Consider the following 19652-nt stretch of genomic DNA (forward strand, 5'->3'; position numbering starts at 1 on the left):
ACATCCAGAGTGCATCAAACATGATTTAGAGCTTGTTTATGAAAAAAAGATATTTCTGTATGTTGCAACTTGCTGAAACCTGTCCACAATTACCCTCTCGCTCTCTACCCTCTCTCTCTCTCTCTCTTTCTCTCTCTCTATCCTGTCTCTCTACACCCTCTCTCTAAACTCTCTCTACAATTCAATTCAAGGGCTTTATTTGGCATGGGAAACATGTGTTAACATTGCCAAAGCAAGTGAGGTAGATAATATATAAAGTGAATATATAAAGTTAAATAAACAATAAAAATTAACAGTAGACTGTGTAGCGGCTTTGTAAGTAGGAAAACCTGCAAAATCGGCAGTGTATCAAATACTTCTCCCCACTGTATATGGTTGGTGAGATGAGGAATTGTAAGGCTGCTATCTATATTTTGGAAAGTCGGATGTTGGTTTCGAGAGGCTGCCATTATGAAATGAAACAAACCACTTTTTCTGTTATTTAACTTCAACAAATCATGATCCCTACAAGTGTTTGCTGTTATTTCAGTGATTGTTTTACTCTCAAATCCATGTATTGGTGTGCGGTCAGTGACTTTTATAGTGAACACCCAGAATTATCCATGCCATTTGAGAAAGAACACAGCTATACTTTTCTAAGTCCTGCATGTGTGTGTATGACAAAATCAACAGTACAAAACCGAAGATATTGATCTGTTTTAACACTAGAACCACTGGGCCTCGAGGGATCCCCCTTCAAGCTAATGAGCAGTCATTCTGAATGCAACATTCTAACACTGTAATTAATACATGTTATATGCTACTGAAAGAGTAACCATTTGTGTGTATAAAGGCCTTGGATAGCATTAGAATATGATTTGTTTTATTTATTTCAGATAAGACAGACAATCACTAACCTGCTTCGGGGGTGCTGCTATATGTTGTTCCCAGTCTCCCTGTGTGTGTTTGGTGTCCTGGTGGTTGGCATTTAAAGAACAGAAAGCAAACATAAAAATATTTACAAAACATCCCTTGCATGTTTTTGTTTGTTTTCATCCTCAGTGTAAAACAATTACAATACATGTGTATTAACCAATGTCTGTTTAGTTCTTTCTCTAGAATGTATGAATCTTTCTCTGTGATTTGTCTTTCTCAGGCCACATTAAATGATCGCTCCTCCATCCAAAAGCCTCATCTCTTCTTCCTCCCAGATGTCCCCAGCATTCCTTTTTTCCCACGTGACGCCCATCGACATGACATTGAGGTCTTGGAGGCCAACTATCCCATAATCCTTGCAGAGTTTCAGGCGGTCTACCAGAGAGGCATTGATCCAAAGATTGGCTGGACCGGCCTGGGATCTAAGGTACACAAACCTACAACTCCCAATGTGCATGTACCTGTTCAGTCACTGATCTAACCTGATTGGACAATTAGGTGAAAGCAAGGGTTCTCTTACATAGCTTTCACAGATCCAGTCATGTCACAAAACAGTCCTTCCAAAACAGAGGGAGAAGGAATACATTTTTAACGTCTCCATAGCCTCTGAGCCTGTCATTTACTTCAAATGGAGGCAGTCTGCACCGATGCAGTCAAGCTTCCACTAAGCTTTGGTGCAACAAGTTTGCACTTCTAACTCTTGCTATGCCACAATCCACCGGAAGTTTATTTAAAGGGGGGCTGAACTGACTAGCTACCTAATTTCTTTAGCCAATTCACTTCGGCCGGCTGAACTGGTGTGCGACCTTGACAAAGTTGGATCTATACAGTTACATGTCGGGATATTATTTTTGAAGATATATCGAATTGTTTTGACAATATCGCAATATTATTTTTGTGCTAGTTTGCTTTACCTGCACCAAAACTCCAATATTTTTTCCATCATAGCTTGTTCTCCATCTTCTTTTTAAATAGGGGGCCAAGTCGTTTTCAGCACTTTAATTTACATGACTGATCAACACTCATAATCTCATGACTCTCACTTTTCCCTCTGCCAAAGACATATGGTGAGCAATAACTATATACAACTATTTTAGCACCGTTTCGCGCTGCTCTCTCCCATCAGAAAATACACATTAAGTTCTGTCTATCAAGTATTTCTTAAACCACTTGCAAGAAACCTTTGAATTAGTAGGTAGTGGGGGACAGGTGTATAAATAAGGAAGCACAATATTTTTTATGATCTAAGCAATTTAACATATCATCTAAGACAAGCATAGCAGCTGAAATTATGCTATGTCCAGGTCTAAAACCAGATTGGTGCACATTAAGAATAGAATGATAAGTTAAAATTTCTTAGCTGAGAGTTGGCCAGGGATTCTAATACTTTGACAATGCAAGATAGATAACTACCATCCAATTTCCAAGCTAAGTCAAATGGTCTCCGCCTTTGTGTATGGGGAGGACATGTGCCGCTTTCCAGATCTTAGGGATAATACCAGAAACAATTGTCAAGTAAAAAATATAGGTTCATGTTTCTGCAATAAGTGAGGCAGAGATTTTTTTACATGAATTTTTAGCAAGGCACTTGAGACAACAAATGTCAGAGACAACAAACGGTTGAAAATAAAGAATGTGTGCCTAGGAGTGGATCATTCTCTGCAAGCAGTTTAAAAAAAAATATTATTATTTCAATAACGTTGGAATTAAAGGAATTTTCAGAAACTATTCTTTCAAATAGGTGGCCAGCTGAGGCAAAATAGCTATTTAAAGCATCAAAAATGTTCATTTGATCTATTAGAGGACCAGGGATTGTCATAACCTGCTGGGGCAATAAGGGGGTGAAATTTAGCTTCAAGGACTTGACTACTTTCCAGAAGTTAGCTGGATTTCCACCACGCTCAGAAAATGTAAGATGTCAATTTTGCCTTTCTAATCAGAGTTAGACGTCTATATCTCAAATGACTGCCAATCAGATGCATAATCAGTCAACCTAGCCTTAGCCCAGGTTAAGTTTCTTTCCTGTACTTTTTCAGACAATTCATGGGTGAATCAAGGATTAGATCTGTCTGTTACCCTTAGTATTTTAAACGGAGCATGCTTATCTGCAACAGAGTTGAACAGAGAGGTAAAACAATTAAAGGCCAGATCCGACTCAGAGATGGATACCCCCCCCCCCCCCCCAGTCACACAATCCCAGGCAAGACAAATGTTACTCATTAAAACAAATAAAAATAGATCTGTGATAATGAATGGCTGAGATTTAGGTAGTTTAACATATTTTATTCAGGCAATTGGACAATGGTCACAGCTCATTAGCAAATATTCCATTGGCTATATACTTATGAGAGACATTTGTCAGAGTAATATCTAAAAGAGTAGATTCATCAGGGTGTTTAAAGTTGGGGTAGGTTGGTTTAGCTCAATACAAATATCTTTCAGCCTATCTGTTTGCGTTGGTTTGAGAAGCCAGAATTACTATAAAATCCATTTTCGAAATCAAACTTCTGGTATTTACATGAATCAGGCCAAGCCTACAGCTGCAGGTTTTCAGATCAGATGGTCAGTCTCTAGCACAAACATGCTATGTTCGGTAGGTAACCCCTTGTTTAAAAATACTGTATGTCTGGCTTGATACAAGAATAAATGAGGGTTAGCTGTTGAGGACCAGGACTGAAATCCTATCACTTGTTTAGTATATTTGCAATATTAGAACTCTGCATTCTAGCTCCTCTTCTATTCAGGCCTTCCATTTTTGACAACGGAGGTTGCTCACAAAATAAATCAAAGTTGTCGATAAAATCCAACACTTTTTCAGGTCAGAGTTGGATTTCATCCATGAGTCCAGTGCAAATAGCCGGAAGAAGCGATCAACTCCACGATCGTATGTTGGGATAGGACCGGAAAGGACAATCTGCTTGCCAGTAGCCATTAGCCTGTCCCTCTGGTATTCGAAGTCCCATCTCAACTCCTCCGATTGCCACAACTTGCCCGAAGACAAACATTTTGACTATATTAACCCACTGAGCTAGAACGATGCACTTTCATGCTAGGTTTAGGACCTCATATTGAAACTTATAGAGACCCCAACTGATGTATAGAACATTCTTAAAATTAACTACTTTGGCTTAAAGACAAGTATAATGAAACCTCTAACACAGTACGTTAATTTGACTTAATGAAAATATGTTTTTTGGACCGTTTTCCTTACCACTTTTTCCATGTGGTTTCTTCCTTCATAGTCTCAATGAAATGATGACCTCTTCTTAAATATTTGGTCAAATCTACATTTACATTTACATTTAAGTCATTTAGCAGACGCTCTTAGCCCATTCTCCCCTAGGCTCTATCGATGATACAAATAATGACACACAAATGTAAGTATTAAACTAAATACCAGCCTACAAAAGCCACATGGCTACGTTCTCCTTATTTGTATAGTGGAAAAGCATTGAGGCAACTTTGTCAGAACTATTACATAAAAAATAAGTGCTAACGTGCTTGCAGTGCAGCAGTTTGAAATGCATACAATACAAACACGTGTGGGTACATGGGTTTGAAATAGCTGTGTTTGTATGGTGCAGTGGTGTGTGTGTAACATTTATTTAACACAGTAGTTTGTGTGACAAGGCAGGTCTATGTGTAACAGGTCTATGTGTCTCTCTCAGGGCCAAGCTGTGTTCCCCTTGTACAGCGCAGGCGTGTGTGTAGCAGGGAACTGTCGCTCCTGTCCCTGCACCTACCGCACTCTTCTCTCCTTGCGCACCTTCATAAGTAGCAACTCCCTGGGGGCCGCCGGGTTCTGGCTGCTAGGGCCTGGGGCCACACTAGGGGGAGTGTATGGCCCCACCAATACTCGCCTACGCTGCCACCTCGGTGAGTGAGACAGACATGTTCCAGCCCACATATCATTGGGTCTCAGTATGGTTCTTGACAAAGTTTTGCTTACATGCTCTCTGTGCATGATTTTGTCCATTAAATGTGCAGTCTAATATTAACGATCATTGAAATTAATGATATATTGTTTGATAAATGCCTCATGAGCTTTGCACAACTATCTAACTCCAGCATAACCCCCCAAACATGTTTTTTTACTTCACTGTTTGTTAACGAGTGTTAGTATGTAAGTCAGGTCTGATGTATACAATGCAAATCAGTGTAATTATATAATTGCCATGAATCTATCCTTTTGACACCACCACTTTTTAGGAGTGCAGACCCCACCTCAGTGTGAGCTGGTAGTGGGAGGAGAGCCTCAGTGCTGGTCAGAGGGACACTGCCTCCTGGTGGATGACTCCTTCCTGCACACTGTCTCCCATAATGGTCAGTCAACACCACCTCCCACAACAAGGCAGTCACTCTCAAAACAAACTCAAGCTGTGCTCAGATTCCAGTTCCCTTTCAGTCAGTCAACTTAGGTACAACATACTATGGGGAGTCGCACTCTTGCGACTTGGGTCGAAGGATCTAAAATCCCACCTGGCAAAGCCAATGAAATCCGCGCCTCGCTGGAAACCCCACCTTCCACAGGTGATAAGCTTGAGGATTGCATTCATTCCTTCAATTATTCCGCTCTTAACCTCAGTGTGAACAGGATGGATTCATGCTACTTAAACAAACTATTTGCAACAATTTGTCTTACATTGCGCCAAATGAACTGTCCCTTAGTGGTTGAGCGTGCTCACCCTATCGACGCTAGGTGTGAAAGATTGTATGGTTCTCATAAGTTTCCTAATGATGAACAATGAATTATTTGTCAGATAGCTTGACCTGGCTATAGCAATAAGTCTAAGAAGTCATGTTTGCGACCAAGCCCCAATGAGTTAAAAGATACTCAGGTTTGTTGTTTTGTATATTTTGGGCTTGGTGCATGCTCACACTGCCCTCACTTGAATCAGTTTGTGTGCAAGATTAGCAGACGGCGGGCACTGTTCCCCTACTAGTCTGCGGCGCAGGTTCTCTTGACAATTGTGTAGCATTCTTTAGAGGACTTGGTGTGTCTGATGGTGACTCCTCTCCTCGGTGCCCGTACCTCAGCTGAATTGAGCTGAGGGACGTGGAGATGGATTGTGCTCTGTTGCCGGTTACAGTCCAAAGTAAACTTTTGAAACCAATCTAGCTAACAAGCGCTGCATAGCGTTTAAGCCAGGTTAGCTAGCTCACAGATTAGGGCTAGCTATTCAGGCTTCCTAACGGTGGAATTGCTTGGGTATTGCAATCTCTTGTTTAGTATACATAGCTAGCGTTAAGTCGCTTGGTTATTCCAAATATCAACGGACCGTGCTGCAGTCAAAGAGGCTAGCTAGCCTAGTTTAGACTAGAAGCCTCAAATTCTCATGTTGACTATAATGCATAACGGCAAATTGGTGGAGGGTGGCAGAGCTACAGCGGTGTTTCTCAGACCATGAGACAATACAAAACTCAGTTCTCACAAAAACGTCTGTAGCGTCCAAACTAATATGTGACTCGTTTCAGAAACTAGGCGTATGTTGCCCTTCTCTACTTTACAGAAGCGCCATTTAAACGTAAACTTTATTTTTTAAATCAAAATGCATTTCTAGAACATGTGAACTTTCATGTGCCTTAATTACAAACCTGTATGCCATCTGTACATACGAATACAATTGTTATATTACAAGCCTAGTTGGTTCAGCAACGGAAAAAGACGGCAACCTTACCGCTAGCCATGATTGGCTGAGATAATGAGTGGGCTGGACATGCCGAGAGATGAGATGGGATTGGTCTGCCATGTAGCATGTTTCTGTCTAGACCATGAGCTGCGATGGTAATCCTTTCTGAAGCCGCTTTTTTGAAAGATATCACGTAGTAGCTCTCCACTTACTGGAGGACCGAGTTTTGAAAATCAGTGGTATGATAGCTAAATAGATGGAGAAAATTCTGCCTAAGGGCAACCATTGCATCCGTGACAGAGAGGGAGAAGCGTCGATCCATGTATAAAGGTAAGATAGTCTAGCAAGCTACATTTTCAGATATTACACGATACTAAATTGTCAGAAAGTAATTTTCTTTTCAAGTTAAAGTGTACTGTTAGCTAGCTAGTTAACATTATGCGTATGATCTGTGTAGTAATATTATGATTTGCATTGCGAGTTATAGCCTAATGTTAGCTTGCTAACATTGAACCTGGTTGATTAGCTACCTGCAGTTTCATGCAGGGTAGTACCGTAATTTCCGGACTATAAGCCGCTACTTTATTCCCACACTTTGAACCTCGCGGTTTATACAATGACGCGGCTAATTTATGGATTTTTCCCGCTTTCACAAGATTCATGCCGCCAAAAAACTGAGCACCGTCACATAATGTGACGTAAATCGAGCACGCTCAAACTTCCCATCATTCTGATTACGGTAGTAATTTTGTCACCCTCATCATGGCAAAGACACGGAGAAATGCATATGATGCAACTTTCAAGTTGAAGGCGATCGATCTGGCTGTCGGAAAAGGAAATAGAGCTGCTGCATGGGAGCTTGGCCTTAATGAGTCGATTATAAGACTTTGTAAACAGCGGTGTGAGGAACTGACTCAGTGCAAAAAGACAACAAACCTTTCAGAGGGGAGAAAAGCAGATGGTCCAAAGTATTTGCAGCCACTCGACATCAGTGTAAATCGTGCATTTAAGGTGGCGTTTCGTGTTCAATGGGAGGCTTGGATGACAAGTGGGGAGAAATCCTTCACTAAAACGGGCCGCATGCGAAGAGCAACTTATGGTCAAGTCTGCCAGTGGGTCCTGACAGCGTGGAGCATTGTCAAAAAATCCACTATCATCAACGGGTTTCGAAAGGCTGGACTGCTGCGTGTTGAAGGGGCAGCATGAGCTCAGCGGGGTATTTGCCTCCGGATGAAAGTGACGAGAGCGACAATGAAAACGATCATCGGATGAAGCAATTCTGAGGCTATTCAACTCAGACACCGAAGGAGATGACTTCAGTGGTTTCAGTGCACAGGAGGAGGAAGATAGTGACCAATGACTTTCTTGGTAGGCTACTGTTTTAATTTTTGTTACAAGCCGTGTTTCGTTAAAGCCTATTTATTTTTGTTACAAGCCGTGTTTTGTTAAAGCCTATTTATTTTTGTTACAAGCCGTGTTTCGTTTAAAGGCTGTGTAAAGTTAATTTGTTTCAATGTACCGGTAGGCACCTGCGGCTTAGACATGTGCAGCTTATTTATGTACAAAATACATATTTTTTAATAATTCAGTGGGTGCGGTTTATATTCAGGTGCGCTTAATAGTCCAGCAATTACTGTAATATTATGAGTTGCGATTATGGTTTATTGTTTAGCTAGCTAGCTACATGTCTGAACAACTATGCAAATAACCACTTCAATAGAATGTTCATGATGTCACTACGACAACTGTCGATAGACATACAGTTTAAGTCGGAAGATTACATACACATAGGTTGGAGTCAATACATTTCAACAACTCCACAAATTTCTTGTCAGTTAGGACATCTCCTTTGTGCAAGACAAGTAATTTTTCCCAAAATGTTTACAGACAGATTGTTTCGCTTATAATCCACTGTATCACAATTACAGTGGGTCAGAAGTTTATATACACTATGTTGACTGTGCCTTTAAACAGCTTGGAAAATTCCAGAAAATTATGTCATGGCTTTAGATGAAAAAAAATTGTAGGCCTCCACACGTCTGGTTCATCCTTGGGAGAAAATTCCAAATGCCTGAAGGTAACACGTTCATCTGTACAAACAATAGTACGCAAGTTTAAACACCATGGGACCATGCAGCCATCATACCGCACAGGAAGGAGACGCGTTCCGTCTCCTACAGATTAACGTAATTATGTTAGAAAAAGTGCAAATCAATCCCAAAGGACCTTGTGAAGATGCTGGAGGAAACAAGTACGAAAGTACTCTAACCCTATATCCACAGTAAAACGTGTCCTACATAACCTGAAAGGCCGCTCAGCAAGGAAGAAGCCACTGCTCCAAAACCGCCATAAAAAAGACAGACTACGGTTTGCAACTGCACAAAGATCATACTTTTTGGAGAAATGTCCTCTGGTCTGATGAAACAAAAATATAACTGTTTGGCCATAATGCCCATCATTATGTTTGGAGGAATAAGGGGGAGGCTTGCAAGCCGAAGAACATCATCCCAACCTTGAAGCACGGGGGTGACAGCATCATTTTGTGGGTTTGCTTTGCTGCAGGAGGGACTGGTGCACTTCACAAAATGGATGGCATCATGAGGAAAGAAAATTCTGTGGTTATATTGAAGCAACATCTCAAGACATCAGTCAGGAAGTTAAAGCTTGGTCGCAAATGGGTCTTCCATATGGACAATGACCCCAAGCATTCTTCCAAAGTTGTGGAAAAATGGCTTAAGGACAACAAAGTCAAGCTATTGGAGTGGCCATCACAAAGCCCTGACCTCAGTCTTATAGGAAATGTGTGTGCAGAACTGAAAAAGTGTGTGCGAGCAAGGAGGCCTACAAACCTGACTCAGTTACACCAGCTCTGTCAGGAGGAATGGGCCAAAATTCACCAAATTTATTGTGGGAAGCTTGTGGAAGGATACCAGAAAAGTTGGACCCAAGTTAAACAATGTAAAGGCAATGCTACCAAATACAAATTGAGTGTATGTAAACTTCTGACCCACTGGGAATGTGATGAAATAAATAAAAGCTGAAATAAATAATTATCTCTACTATTATTCTGACATCTCACATTCTTAAAATAAGTGGTGATCCTAACTGACCTAAAACATGGAATTGTTACTAGGATTAAATGTCAGGAATTGTGAAAAACTGAGTTTAAATGTATTTGGCTTAGGTGTATGTAAACTTTCGACTTCAACTGTATCTACAGTACTAAATCCATGCGTATGTATATTGCGTGTCACATTCTGAACTTAGTTCCTTTATTTTGTCTTTGTGTTAGTTTGGTCAGGGCGTGAGTTGGGGTGGGTAGTCTATGTTCTTTTTTCTTTGTTGTATTTCTGTGTTTGGCCTGGTATTGTTCTCAATCAGAGGCAGCTGTTGATCGTTGTCTCTGATTGAGAATCATACTTAGGTAGCCTGTTTTCCCCATTTTGGTTGTGGGTGATTATTTTCTGTTTAGTGTTTCTTCATCACCTTACAGGACTGTTTCTGTTTTTCGTTTATTCAAGTTGTTTTGTTTGGTGTTCAGTTGTTTCATTAAAATAATGGACACTTACCACGCTGCGCATTGGTCCTCCTCTTCTTCCACCAATGACAGCCGTTACATTGCGTATGTTATTGTGTGTGTGTGTGTGTGTGTGTGTGTGTGTGTGTGTGTGTGTGTGTGTGTGTGTGTGTGTGTGTGTGTGTGTGTGTGTGTGTGTGTGTGTGTGTGTGTGTGTGTGTGTGTGTGTGTGTGGCAATATTTGTGTTGCTTACCTGCCCCCCTTGTTCCATAAGGTGTTTTTATCTGTTTTTTTATCTAATTTTACTGCTTGCTTCAGGTTCTTGATGTGGAATAGAGTTCCATGTAGTCATGGCTCTATGTAGTACTGTGTGCCTCCCATAGTCTGTACTGGACTTGGGGACTGTGAAGCGACCTCTTGTGGCATGTCTTGTGGGGTATGCATGGGTGTCCGAGCTGTGTGCCAGTAGTTTAGACAGACAACTCGGTGCATTCAACATGTCAATACCGCTCGGAAATAAAAGTGGGGATGAAGTCAATTTCTCCTCCACTTTCAGCCAGGAGAGATTGACATGCATATTATTAATATTAGCTCTCTGTGTACATCCAAGGGCCAGCCGTGCTGCCCTGTTCTGAGCCAATTGTAATTTTCCTAAGTCCTTTTTCGTGGCACCTGACCACAAGACTGAACAGTAGTCAAAGAGCGACAAAACTAGGACCTGTAGGACCTGCCTTGTAAGAAGGCAGAGTGTCTCTTTATTATTGACAGACTTCTCCCCATCTTATCTACTGCTCTATCAATATGATTTGACCATGACAGTTTACAATCTAGGTTTACTCCAAGCAGTTTAGTCATCTCAACTCGCTCAATTTCCACAATATTTATTGCAAGCCAATGCGAGCCAGTGATACGCACCGGAGTGGAGAGCGGTGGATGGCCTCGTCCACTGGTCGTCGCCGCTGTGGAGGTGGGTGAGTGCTATGGTCCTATGGTTTCTCTTGACTCACCCGACTCCAGGATAGATTTTGACTCTTCAAACATACCAGAGTCGCTATATGCGATCCCTGACTCTGCTTCTGGTACGCAAGCTATTTTAATTAGTTCCCCGCATCCAGTGCAGGCGGGAGGGATTGTTAATTGCGCTACCGAACTGCCCCTAATCAAAACGAAACAAAACGGCCTAAACCCAGCCGTCAGAAAACACAGAAAATTTAACTTTTTTCAGTGTGTCAATCACTCTCGAGTCATCTGGGACCCACGAGCTAAGCCCAAGGGACTACTAGGGGGCACTTGAACATTCGTAGTGTCATTCCAAAAAGTGATCAAATTCAACATCTACTCACAGACTCCAACCTTGACTTTCTCTGCCTCTCAGAGACATGGCTCCATAAACACTCTCCATATGCTGCTTTGATTGTGCCTGGCTACAATGTTTTCAGGAGAGACAGGATTGAAGGAAGAGGAGGGGGTGTGATGATTTACATTAAAGAACATATCCGATGTAAACAAATTGAGTGGTCATGTGATAATGAACTAGAATGTATCGGCCTGAAAGTTACACTGTCTCCCCAAATGTCTTTTACCCTCATTGGAATGTATAGGCCACCTTCCACCAAAAGTGTGTTTTTTGATCAGTTTAATACCATGCTTAGGGAATGTGATTTTGGGAAAGAGGTCATCTTAATGGGAGATTTTAACATTAATTATGAAGACAAGTGTTGTAGGAAAACCCTCAAACGGATCACTAATACCTTTGACCTTACACAGCTAGTTAAAGGGCCAACCAGGGTGACTTGTTGCTCTAAAACACAGATTGATTTGGTGTTCAGTAATAAACCAGAGAGAGTGACTAAATCATTCATTATGGTTACTGTGCTGTCTGATCATAATCTGACACTTATAGCCAGAAAGCTGTCTAAGAGCAGGTTTAACTCAGGATCAACTCAGAATACCTAAGAGTGAATTAAACTATTTTGAAAAAGCAATTAAGGGAATAAACTGGAATGATCTCTTGTCCTATACAGACGTGGAAGCTGATAGTCAGGTTTTTCTATCCACAATCCAGACTACAATAAATGGCTTCCTAAAGAAAATCAAATCCAAACCTGGCCAAAAGAGCACTCTTCCTTGGCTAAATGGAGAAATCTGGAAATTGATGAAAGAACGAGATTATGCTCTAAAAATAGCCCTAAAATCTAAATTAGAGCATGACAGACATACGTGTACCATGTTGAGAAATAAGGTGATGAAAGAAATCAGACAGGCCAAGGCAAACCTTTTTATTAACATAATTGGTGAAGCAAAGGGAAATTCTAAATTGATATGGGAGAATCTAAAAAAGTTAACAGGGAAAGACCATAGTAACACTGCAAAAAGACTAGAAATCATTGTGAATAACAATCTAACACAAGATGCAGTCGAAATAGCAATAGCCTTCAATTCCTACTTTATTGACTCTGTCAGGGCACTGACACAGAACCCCTCCACCGGTTTCTTGGGCTCAGTGCTAGTGAATGACACTCAACCTGTCTTCATCATAAGGGAGGTTTCTGAGTCAAAGGTGAACAAGGTGATTAGCTCACTAAAGAACTCTAAAGCCAAAGATGTGTTTGGGATGGACTCTACCTTTCTTAAAAACTACAAAGAGTCACTCATTGGCCCCATTACTAAGGTCACCAACACATCTAATGGTCTCGGTGTGTTTCCAAGGGTATGGAAGTCGGCCATAATAACGGCCATCTTTAAATCAGGCTGCTGACGTAAGTAACTACAGGCCCATTAGTATACTACCTGTGGTGTCAAAGGTTGTTGAAAAGTGTGTAGCAGAACAACTGATTGCCCACCTCAACAACAGCCCCTTCACATTACACTCCATGCAGTTTGGCTTCAGAGCGAAACACTCCACAGAAACGACCAACTGCTTTCTTCTGGAAAATGTGAAGTCCAAGATGGACAAAGGGGGTGCTGTTGGGGCTGTGTTTCTGGACCTAAGGAAGGATTTTGATACTGTTAACCATGAGATTCTCATCACAAAATTGTCAAAGTTCAACTTTTCCCCTGATGCCTTGAGATGGATGAAATCATACCTTGAAGGCAGAACTATCGTAGCTATGATGTGGGCGTGCCCCAAGGGTCAATACTGGGGCCCCTCCTGTTCAGCCTGTACATTAATGATCTGCCTTCTGTCTGTACTGGGTCTGAAGTTCAAATGTATGCAGATGATACAGTGATATATGTGCATGCAAAGAGCAAACAACAAGCTGCACAAGAACTCACTACTGTAATGGTCCAGGTTACAAAGTGGCTCAGTGACACGTGTTTGCATCTCAATGTGAAAAAAACTGTTTGCATGTTCTTCACAAAGAGGGCAACAGATGCTACTGAGCCAGATGTATATGTGTCAGGGGAGAAGCTCCAGGTGGTATCCAATTTTAAGTACCTTGGCATCATACTTGATTCCAACCTCTCTTTTAAAAAGCATGTGAAAAAGGTAATTCAAATAACTAAATTCAACCTAGCTAATTTCCGATTTATACGAAATTGTTTGACTACAGAGGTAGCAAAACTGTACTTCAACTCTATGATACTCCCCCACTTAACATACTTCTTGACTAGTTGGGCCCAAGCTTGCTGTACAACATTAAAACCTATTCAGTCTGTCTACAAACAGGCTCTCAAAGTGCTTGATAGGAAGCCCAATAGCCATCATCATTGTCACATCCTTAGAAAGCATGAGCTCTTGAGTTGGGAAAATCTTGTGCAATACACCGACGCATGTCTTGTATTCAAGATCCTTAATGGCCTGGCTCCCCCTCCACTCAATATTTTTGTTAAACAGAAAACCCAGACATATGGCAGCAGATCCACAAGGTCTGCCATGAGAGGTGACTGTATAGTTCCCCTAAGGAAAAGCACCTTTAGTAAATCTGCATTCTCTGTGAGAGCTTCCCATGTCTGGAATACACTGCCATCAGACACACATAACTGCACCACATATCACACTTTCACAAAATGCTTGAAGACATGGCTAAAGGTCAATCAGATTTGTGAACATGGTCCCTAGCTGTGTGTTGCCGCTTTCCATGTTGTCTGTTGTCTGTAGCTTGTGAGGTGTGGAAACACTGTTGCTTTTATGAATTTTGTCTTGCTGCTTTTTGCTCTATGTTGCTCTGTCTGTATGCTACGTCTTGCTTGTCCTATGTTGCTATGTCTTGCTTGTTCTATGTTGCTATTGTCTATATTGTAATTGTTTTTAATAACCTGCCCAGGGACTGCGGTTGAAAATTAGCCGGCTGGCTAAAACCGGCACTTTTACTGAAACGTTGATTAATGTGCACTGTCCCTGTAAAAATAAACTCAAAATAAACTCAACTCAATATTTAGATGAGGTTTAGGGTTTAGTCAATGTTTTTTTCCAAATACAATGCTTTAAGTTTTAGAAACATTTATGGCTAACTTATTCCTTGCCACCCACTCTGAAACTAACTGCAGCTCTTTGTTGAGTGTTGCAGTCATTTCAGTCGCTGTAGTAGTTGACGTGTTTAGTGTTGAGTCATCTGCATACATAGACACTCAGGCTTTACTCAAAGTCAGTGGTATGTCGTTAGTAAAATTTGAAAAAAGAAAGGGGCCTAAACAGCTACCCTGTGGAATTCCTGATTCTAACTGGATTATATTTGAGAGGCTTCCATTTGAAAGAACACCCTCTGTGTTCTGTTAGACAAGTAACTCTTTATCCATAGCAGGGGGTGTAAAGCCATTTTTCCAGCAGCAGACTATGATCGATAATGTCAAGAGCTGCACTGAAGTCTAACAAGATAGCCCCCACAATCACTTTATCATCAATTTCTCACAGCCAATCATCAGTCATTTGTGGTGTGCTTGTTGAGTGTCCTTCCCTACATAAGCATGCTGAAATTCTGTTTACTGTGAAATAGTATTGTATCTGGTCAAACACTATTTTTCCAGAAGTTTACTAAAGGTTGGTAACAGGCTGATTGGTCAGCTATTTGAGCCAGTAAAGGGGGCTTTACTATTCTTGGGTAGCGGAATGACTTTAGCTTCCCTCCAGGCCTGAGGGCACACGCTCTCTAGTAAGCTTAAATTGAAGATGTGGCAAATAGGAGTGGCTGCTACTCTGCTATTATCCTCAGTAATTTTCCATCCAGATTGTCAGACCCTGGTGGCTTGTCATTGTTGATAGACAACAATAGTTTTTTTTACCTCTTCCACACTGACTTTATGGAATTCAAAAGTACAATTCTTGTCTTTCATAATTTGGTCGCATATGCTTGGATGTGTAGTGTCAGCATTTGTTGCTGTCATGTCATCCCTAAGTTTGCTTATCTTGCCATTGAAAAAAGTAATTAAAGTAGTTTTCAATATCAGTGGGCTTTGTGATGAATGAGCCACCTGATTCAATGAATGAAGGAGCCTTTTTTTCCCCAAAATGTAATTTCAGGTGCCCCAAAGCTTTTTACTATAATTCTTTATATAATTTATCTTTGTTTCATAGTGTAGGTTCTTTTTATTTTTATTTTGTCTAGTCACAAGATTTCTTAATATGCAGTACGTTTGCCAAATCAGTTGGGCTGCCAGACTTAATTGCCATACCTTTTGCCTCATCCCTCTCAACCATAACATTTTTCAATTCCTCATCAATCCAAGGGGATTTAACAGTTTTTACAGTCATTGTCTTAATGGATGCGTGCTTATTAGTAACTGGAATAAGTAGTTTCATAAATGCGTCAAGTGCAGCGGCTGATTGCTCCTCATTACACACCACAGATCATTCTTTACATCATCAACATATGAATCACTATTAGAAATGCAAGATATATTTACGCGTAGCTGTCCCTGATCGTTGTCAAGCTGTTGAGACCATTTGATCCGTCTATGAGTAGTGGCTCGATGTAGACTCTGGTTGTCCACCAAAGGTCACTATGTCACTATGTCTTCTTTTTAGAGCTTCTATGGTAGTGGTGTGTTTGTTCGACAGATACTTCAGATGGTTTTCTGTGGGGATTCTCCTTTAGCTCGCGCTGTATGTCGGCTGGTCAGTAGTTAAAACCATTTTGTAACGTTCAGCTCACGATGTCTGGCTTAACTTCTTGATACTATCCATCCCGCATGTGGGAGCGTAATTATAGCCTCAAACTAATTAGCATAACGCAGCGGACATAAATCTTCCTAGAAAATTTTCTTATTCATGAAAATCACAAATGAAATATATTGAGACACAGCTTAGCCTTTTGTTAATCACACTGTCATCTCAGATTTTTAAAATATGCTTTACAGCCAACGCTAGACAAGCATTTATGTAAGTTTTCATGGTATAATGCTATGGCTCTGCTAGCATCAGGCAACATTTCCACGAAAATAAGAAAAGCAATCAAATTCAATAATTTACCTTTGAAGAACTTTGATGTTTTCACTCAGGAGACTCCCAGTTAGATAGCAAATGTTCCTTTTTTCCAAAAATATTATTTTTGTAGGCGAAATAGCTCCGTTTGTTCTTCACGTTTGGCTGAGAAATCGACCAGAAAATGCAGTCACTACAACGCCAAACTTTTTTCCAAATTAGCTCCATAATATCGACAGAAATATGGCAAACGTTGTTTAGAATCAATCCTCAAGGTGTTTTTCACATATATATTCGATAATGTATCCGTCGGGACAATTGGTTTCTCATAAGAAGCGATTGGAAAAATGGCTACTTGTGTACTTTACGCAAGATATTCTGCGGGAGCCATCATGTGACCACTAGCTAAATGTGGTCCCTTACGGCTATTCTTCAACATAAATGCGTAAAAAGACGCCACAATGCTGTAGACACCTTGGGGGAATACGTAGAAAGCTCATTCGTAGCTCATTCACAGCCATATAAGGAGTCATTGGCATGAGGCGGTTTCAAAAAATGCGGCACTTCCTGATTGGATTTTTATCTGGGTTTCGCCTGTAACATCAGTTCTGTTGCACTCACAGACAATATCTTTGCAGTTTTGGAAACGGCAGAGTGTTTTCTATCCAAAGCTGTCAATTATATGCATAGTCGAGTATCTTGTCGTGACAAAATATCCCGTTTTTCCCCTAGTTATAAAATGTAATGTAAAAAATGTAAATGTTAATCCATTTCATAACCCTCAGCTCACGCTGTCCGTCATGCTGGTCTGATATGTTAATTCTTAGCGAGTCCTTTTAAGCACTTGTGGTGGAAAATATTGAATCAAATATTTCACCAATACCGGAACTTGTGAATTCAATTGGACTTTATTACAAACAGTAACAAAGCTGAGCAATTCCATGGAAGAACTGACTCTTCATTCTTAGTACTTGGCTTTTATACAGACTTACCCTTACATAACATCGTCACTCCACTTTAGGAATCTTGTTGTCTTGATTATTTTCCATTCTCTTATTCACTCAGACATTGGTGCATAGATTCTATTGGTGGCGTGACCTGCACACTCCTGCTGGTGCTTATAACTGATTATCTAATGTTCCCGTCCAAAGGTCTTCACAAGTTCAGGCCAATGTTGTCTGTATATGATTAACCCATGTGCATGTCCAGTAGCCTTCACAAGATCAGATATGGCCCAGACCAGTCAAGTCTTGTTGGTCTACCTTGCCTCATCCACACAGATTCTGCTTACGTTCTGTTTTTTTACATGTCTAATAGTTGACTCGATCTTGATCCAGCTTTGTACACTCACATGGGCTCAGCCTTCATTCTGCTTACACATGTCTAATATTTAAAGTGATATCGACTCTTCTTCTACTTCAAAGAGAACAGTATAAGTTACTGAAAATCACCAAATGACTGGAAACTCTCCTACACACTCTGGCCAAAGTGGGCGTTCCGTCATGCTGACACAAACTCTGAGCTCACTTGGGCGTGGCTACTGACTGTGCAAAGCTCATATGAAAAACAATTATCTCATTAGAAAATCTTTAAAAAAATACTCTCATACTAAAACATTTATTTTATACAACATTTAGATGTTGTATAAAACAGATGTTTCCTTCCAAACTTGTTTCCTTCCTAACTTAGTTACTTTGTTATACCATCCTTAATCAGATCACAAAATAATAAACAATGTCACAGGATTATTCTTTAGATCCCCCGGACCACTCGTAACATTCCTATCTTATGAATACTGATCCAAAGTTCATTCTCTTAGAGAAAAAAAGTTTTGGCGGGAAAAGTCTCTCTGTAACAAAGAGATTTCAGTTTTCCCACTCTAGGGAGCCAGAGGGAGAGTCTCAGCAAACTATTTATGACCGGCTGTTAGGTCATAAAACCGTCCCAACTCCCTCCTATTCTATGCTTACTTCGAGGCAAGCAACACTGAAGCATGCATGAGAGCATCAGTCCCTCAGGGTAAGTGCACAGTCCCCTCCTGTACTCCCTGTTCACTCATGACTGCATGGCCAGGCACAACTCCAACACCATCATTAAGATTGCTGATGACACAACAGCCTGATCACGGACACTGATGAGACCGCCTATAGGGAGGAGGTCAGAGACATGGCTGTGTCATGCCAGCATAACTTACTCTTCCTCAATGTGATCAAGACAAATGAGATGATTATGATCGACAGTGAAAGGAGGCCTGAGCATGTCCCCATTCTCATCGATGGGGCTGTACTGGAGTAGTTTGAGAACTTCAAGTTCCTTGGTGTCCACATCACCAGCAAACTATCCCGGTCCAAACATATCAAGACATGTTAAGAGGACATGACAAAGCCTATTCGCCTCAGGACACTGAAAATATTTGGCATGGGTCCTTAGATCCTCAGCTGCACCATCGAGAGCATCCTGACTGGTTGCATCACTGCCTGGTATGGCAACTGCTCGGCCTCCGACCGCAAGGCACTACAGAGGGTAGGGTGTACGGCCAAGTTTCCTTCCATTCAGGACCTCTATACCAGGCAGTGTCAAAGGAAGGCCCTAACAATTGTCAGTCCAGCCACCCTAGACTGTTCTCTCTGCTACCGCACGGCAAGCGGTACTGGAGCGCCAAGTAACAGCTTCTTAACAGCTTCTATTCCCAAGCCATAAGACTCTTGAACAGCTGACCAAATGGCTACCCAGAGTATTTGCATTTACCCCCCCTCTTTTACGCTGCTGCTACTCTTTGTTTATTATCTATGCATAGTCACTTTAACTCTACCTACATGTGCGGCAGGTAGCCTGGCGGGTAGGAGTGCTGGGCCAGTAACCGGAAGGTTGCTGGACCGAATCCCTGAGCTGACAAGGCAAAAATCTGTCGTTCTGCCCCCGAGCAACCCACTGTTCCCTGGGCGCTGTGGATGTCGATTAAGGCAGCCCCCCGCACCTCTCTTATTCAGAGGGGTTGGGTTAAATGCAGAAGAGACATTTCAGTTGAATGCATTCAGTTGTACAACTGACTAGGTATCCCCTTTGTGGTGCCAGGATAACTACCTCTCCCTCAATGTGACCAAGACAAAGGAGATGATTGTGGACAAGGCAAAAATCTGTCGTTCGGCCCCTGAGCAAGGTAGTTATCCCACTGTTCTTCAGGCGCCGTGGATGTCGATGAATTCAATGTGACAAATAACATTTAAT

At 41.2% G+C, this 19652-nt stretch overlaps 1 protein-coding gene across 1 annotated transcript in view; it reads left to right on the forward strand.

Annotated features, from left to right (window-relative positions):
- Positions 1 to 19652, forward strand: part of asphd1 (aspartate beta-hydroxylase domain containing 1) — a 59593-nt gene that overhangs the window by 28410 nt on the left and 11531 nt on the right. The window contains exons 2-4 of the mRNA XM_064990270.1: positions 1136 to 1342; positions 4584 to 4791; positions 5125 to 5238. Coding sequence (XP_064846342.1) covers positions 1136 to 1342; positions 4584 to 4791; positions 5125 to 5238 — 529 coding nt within the window. The remainder of the gene's footprint in view (positions 1 to 1135; positions 1343 to 4583; positions 4792 to 5124; positions 5239 to 19652) is intronic.

The sequence above is a fragment of the Oncorhynchus masou genome, chromosome 15 (genome assembly GCF_036934945.1).
Source record: "Oncorhynchus masou masou isolate Uvic2021 chromosome 15, UVic_Omas_1.1, whole genome shotgun sequence".
NCBI classification, from domain to species: Eukaryota; Metazoa; Chordata; class Actinopteri; order Salmoniformes; family Salmonidae; genus Oncorhynchus; species Oncorhynchus masou.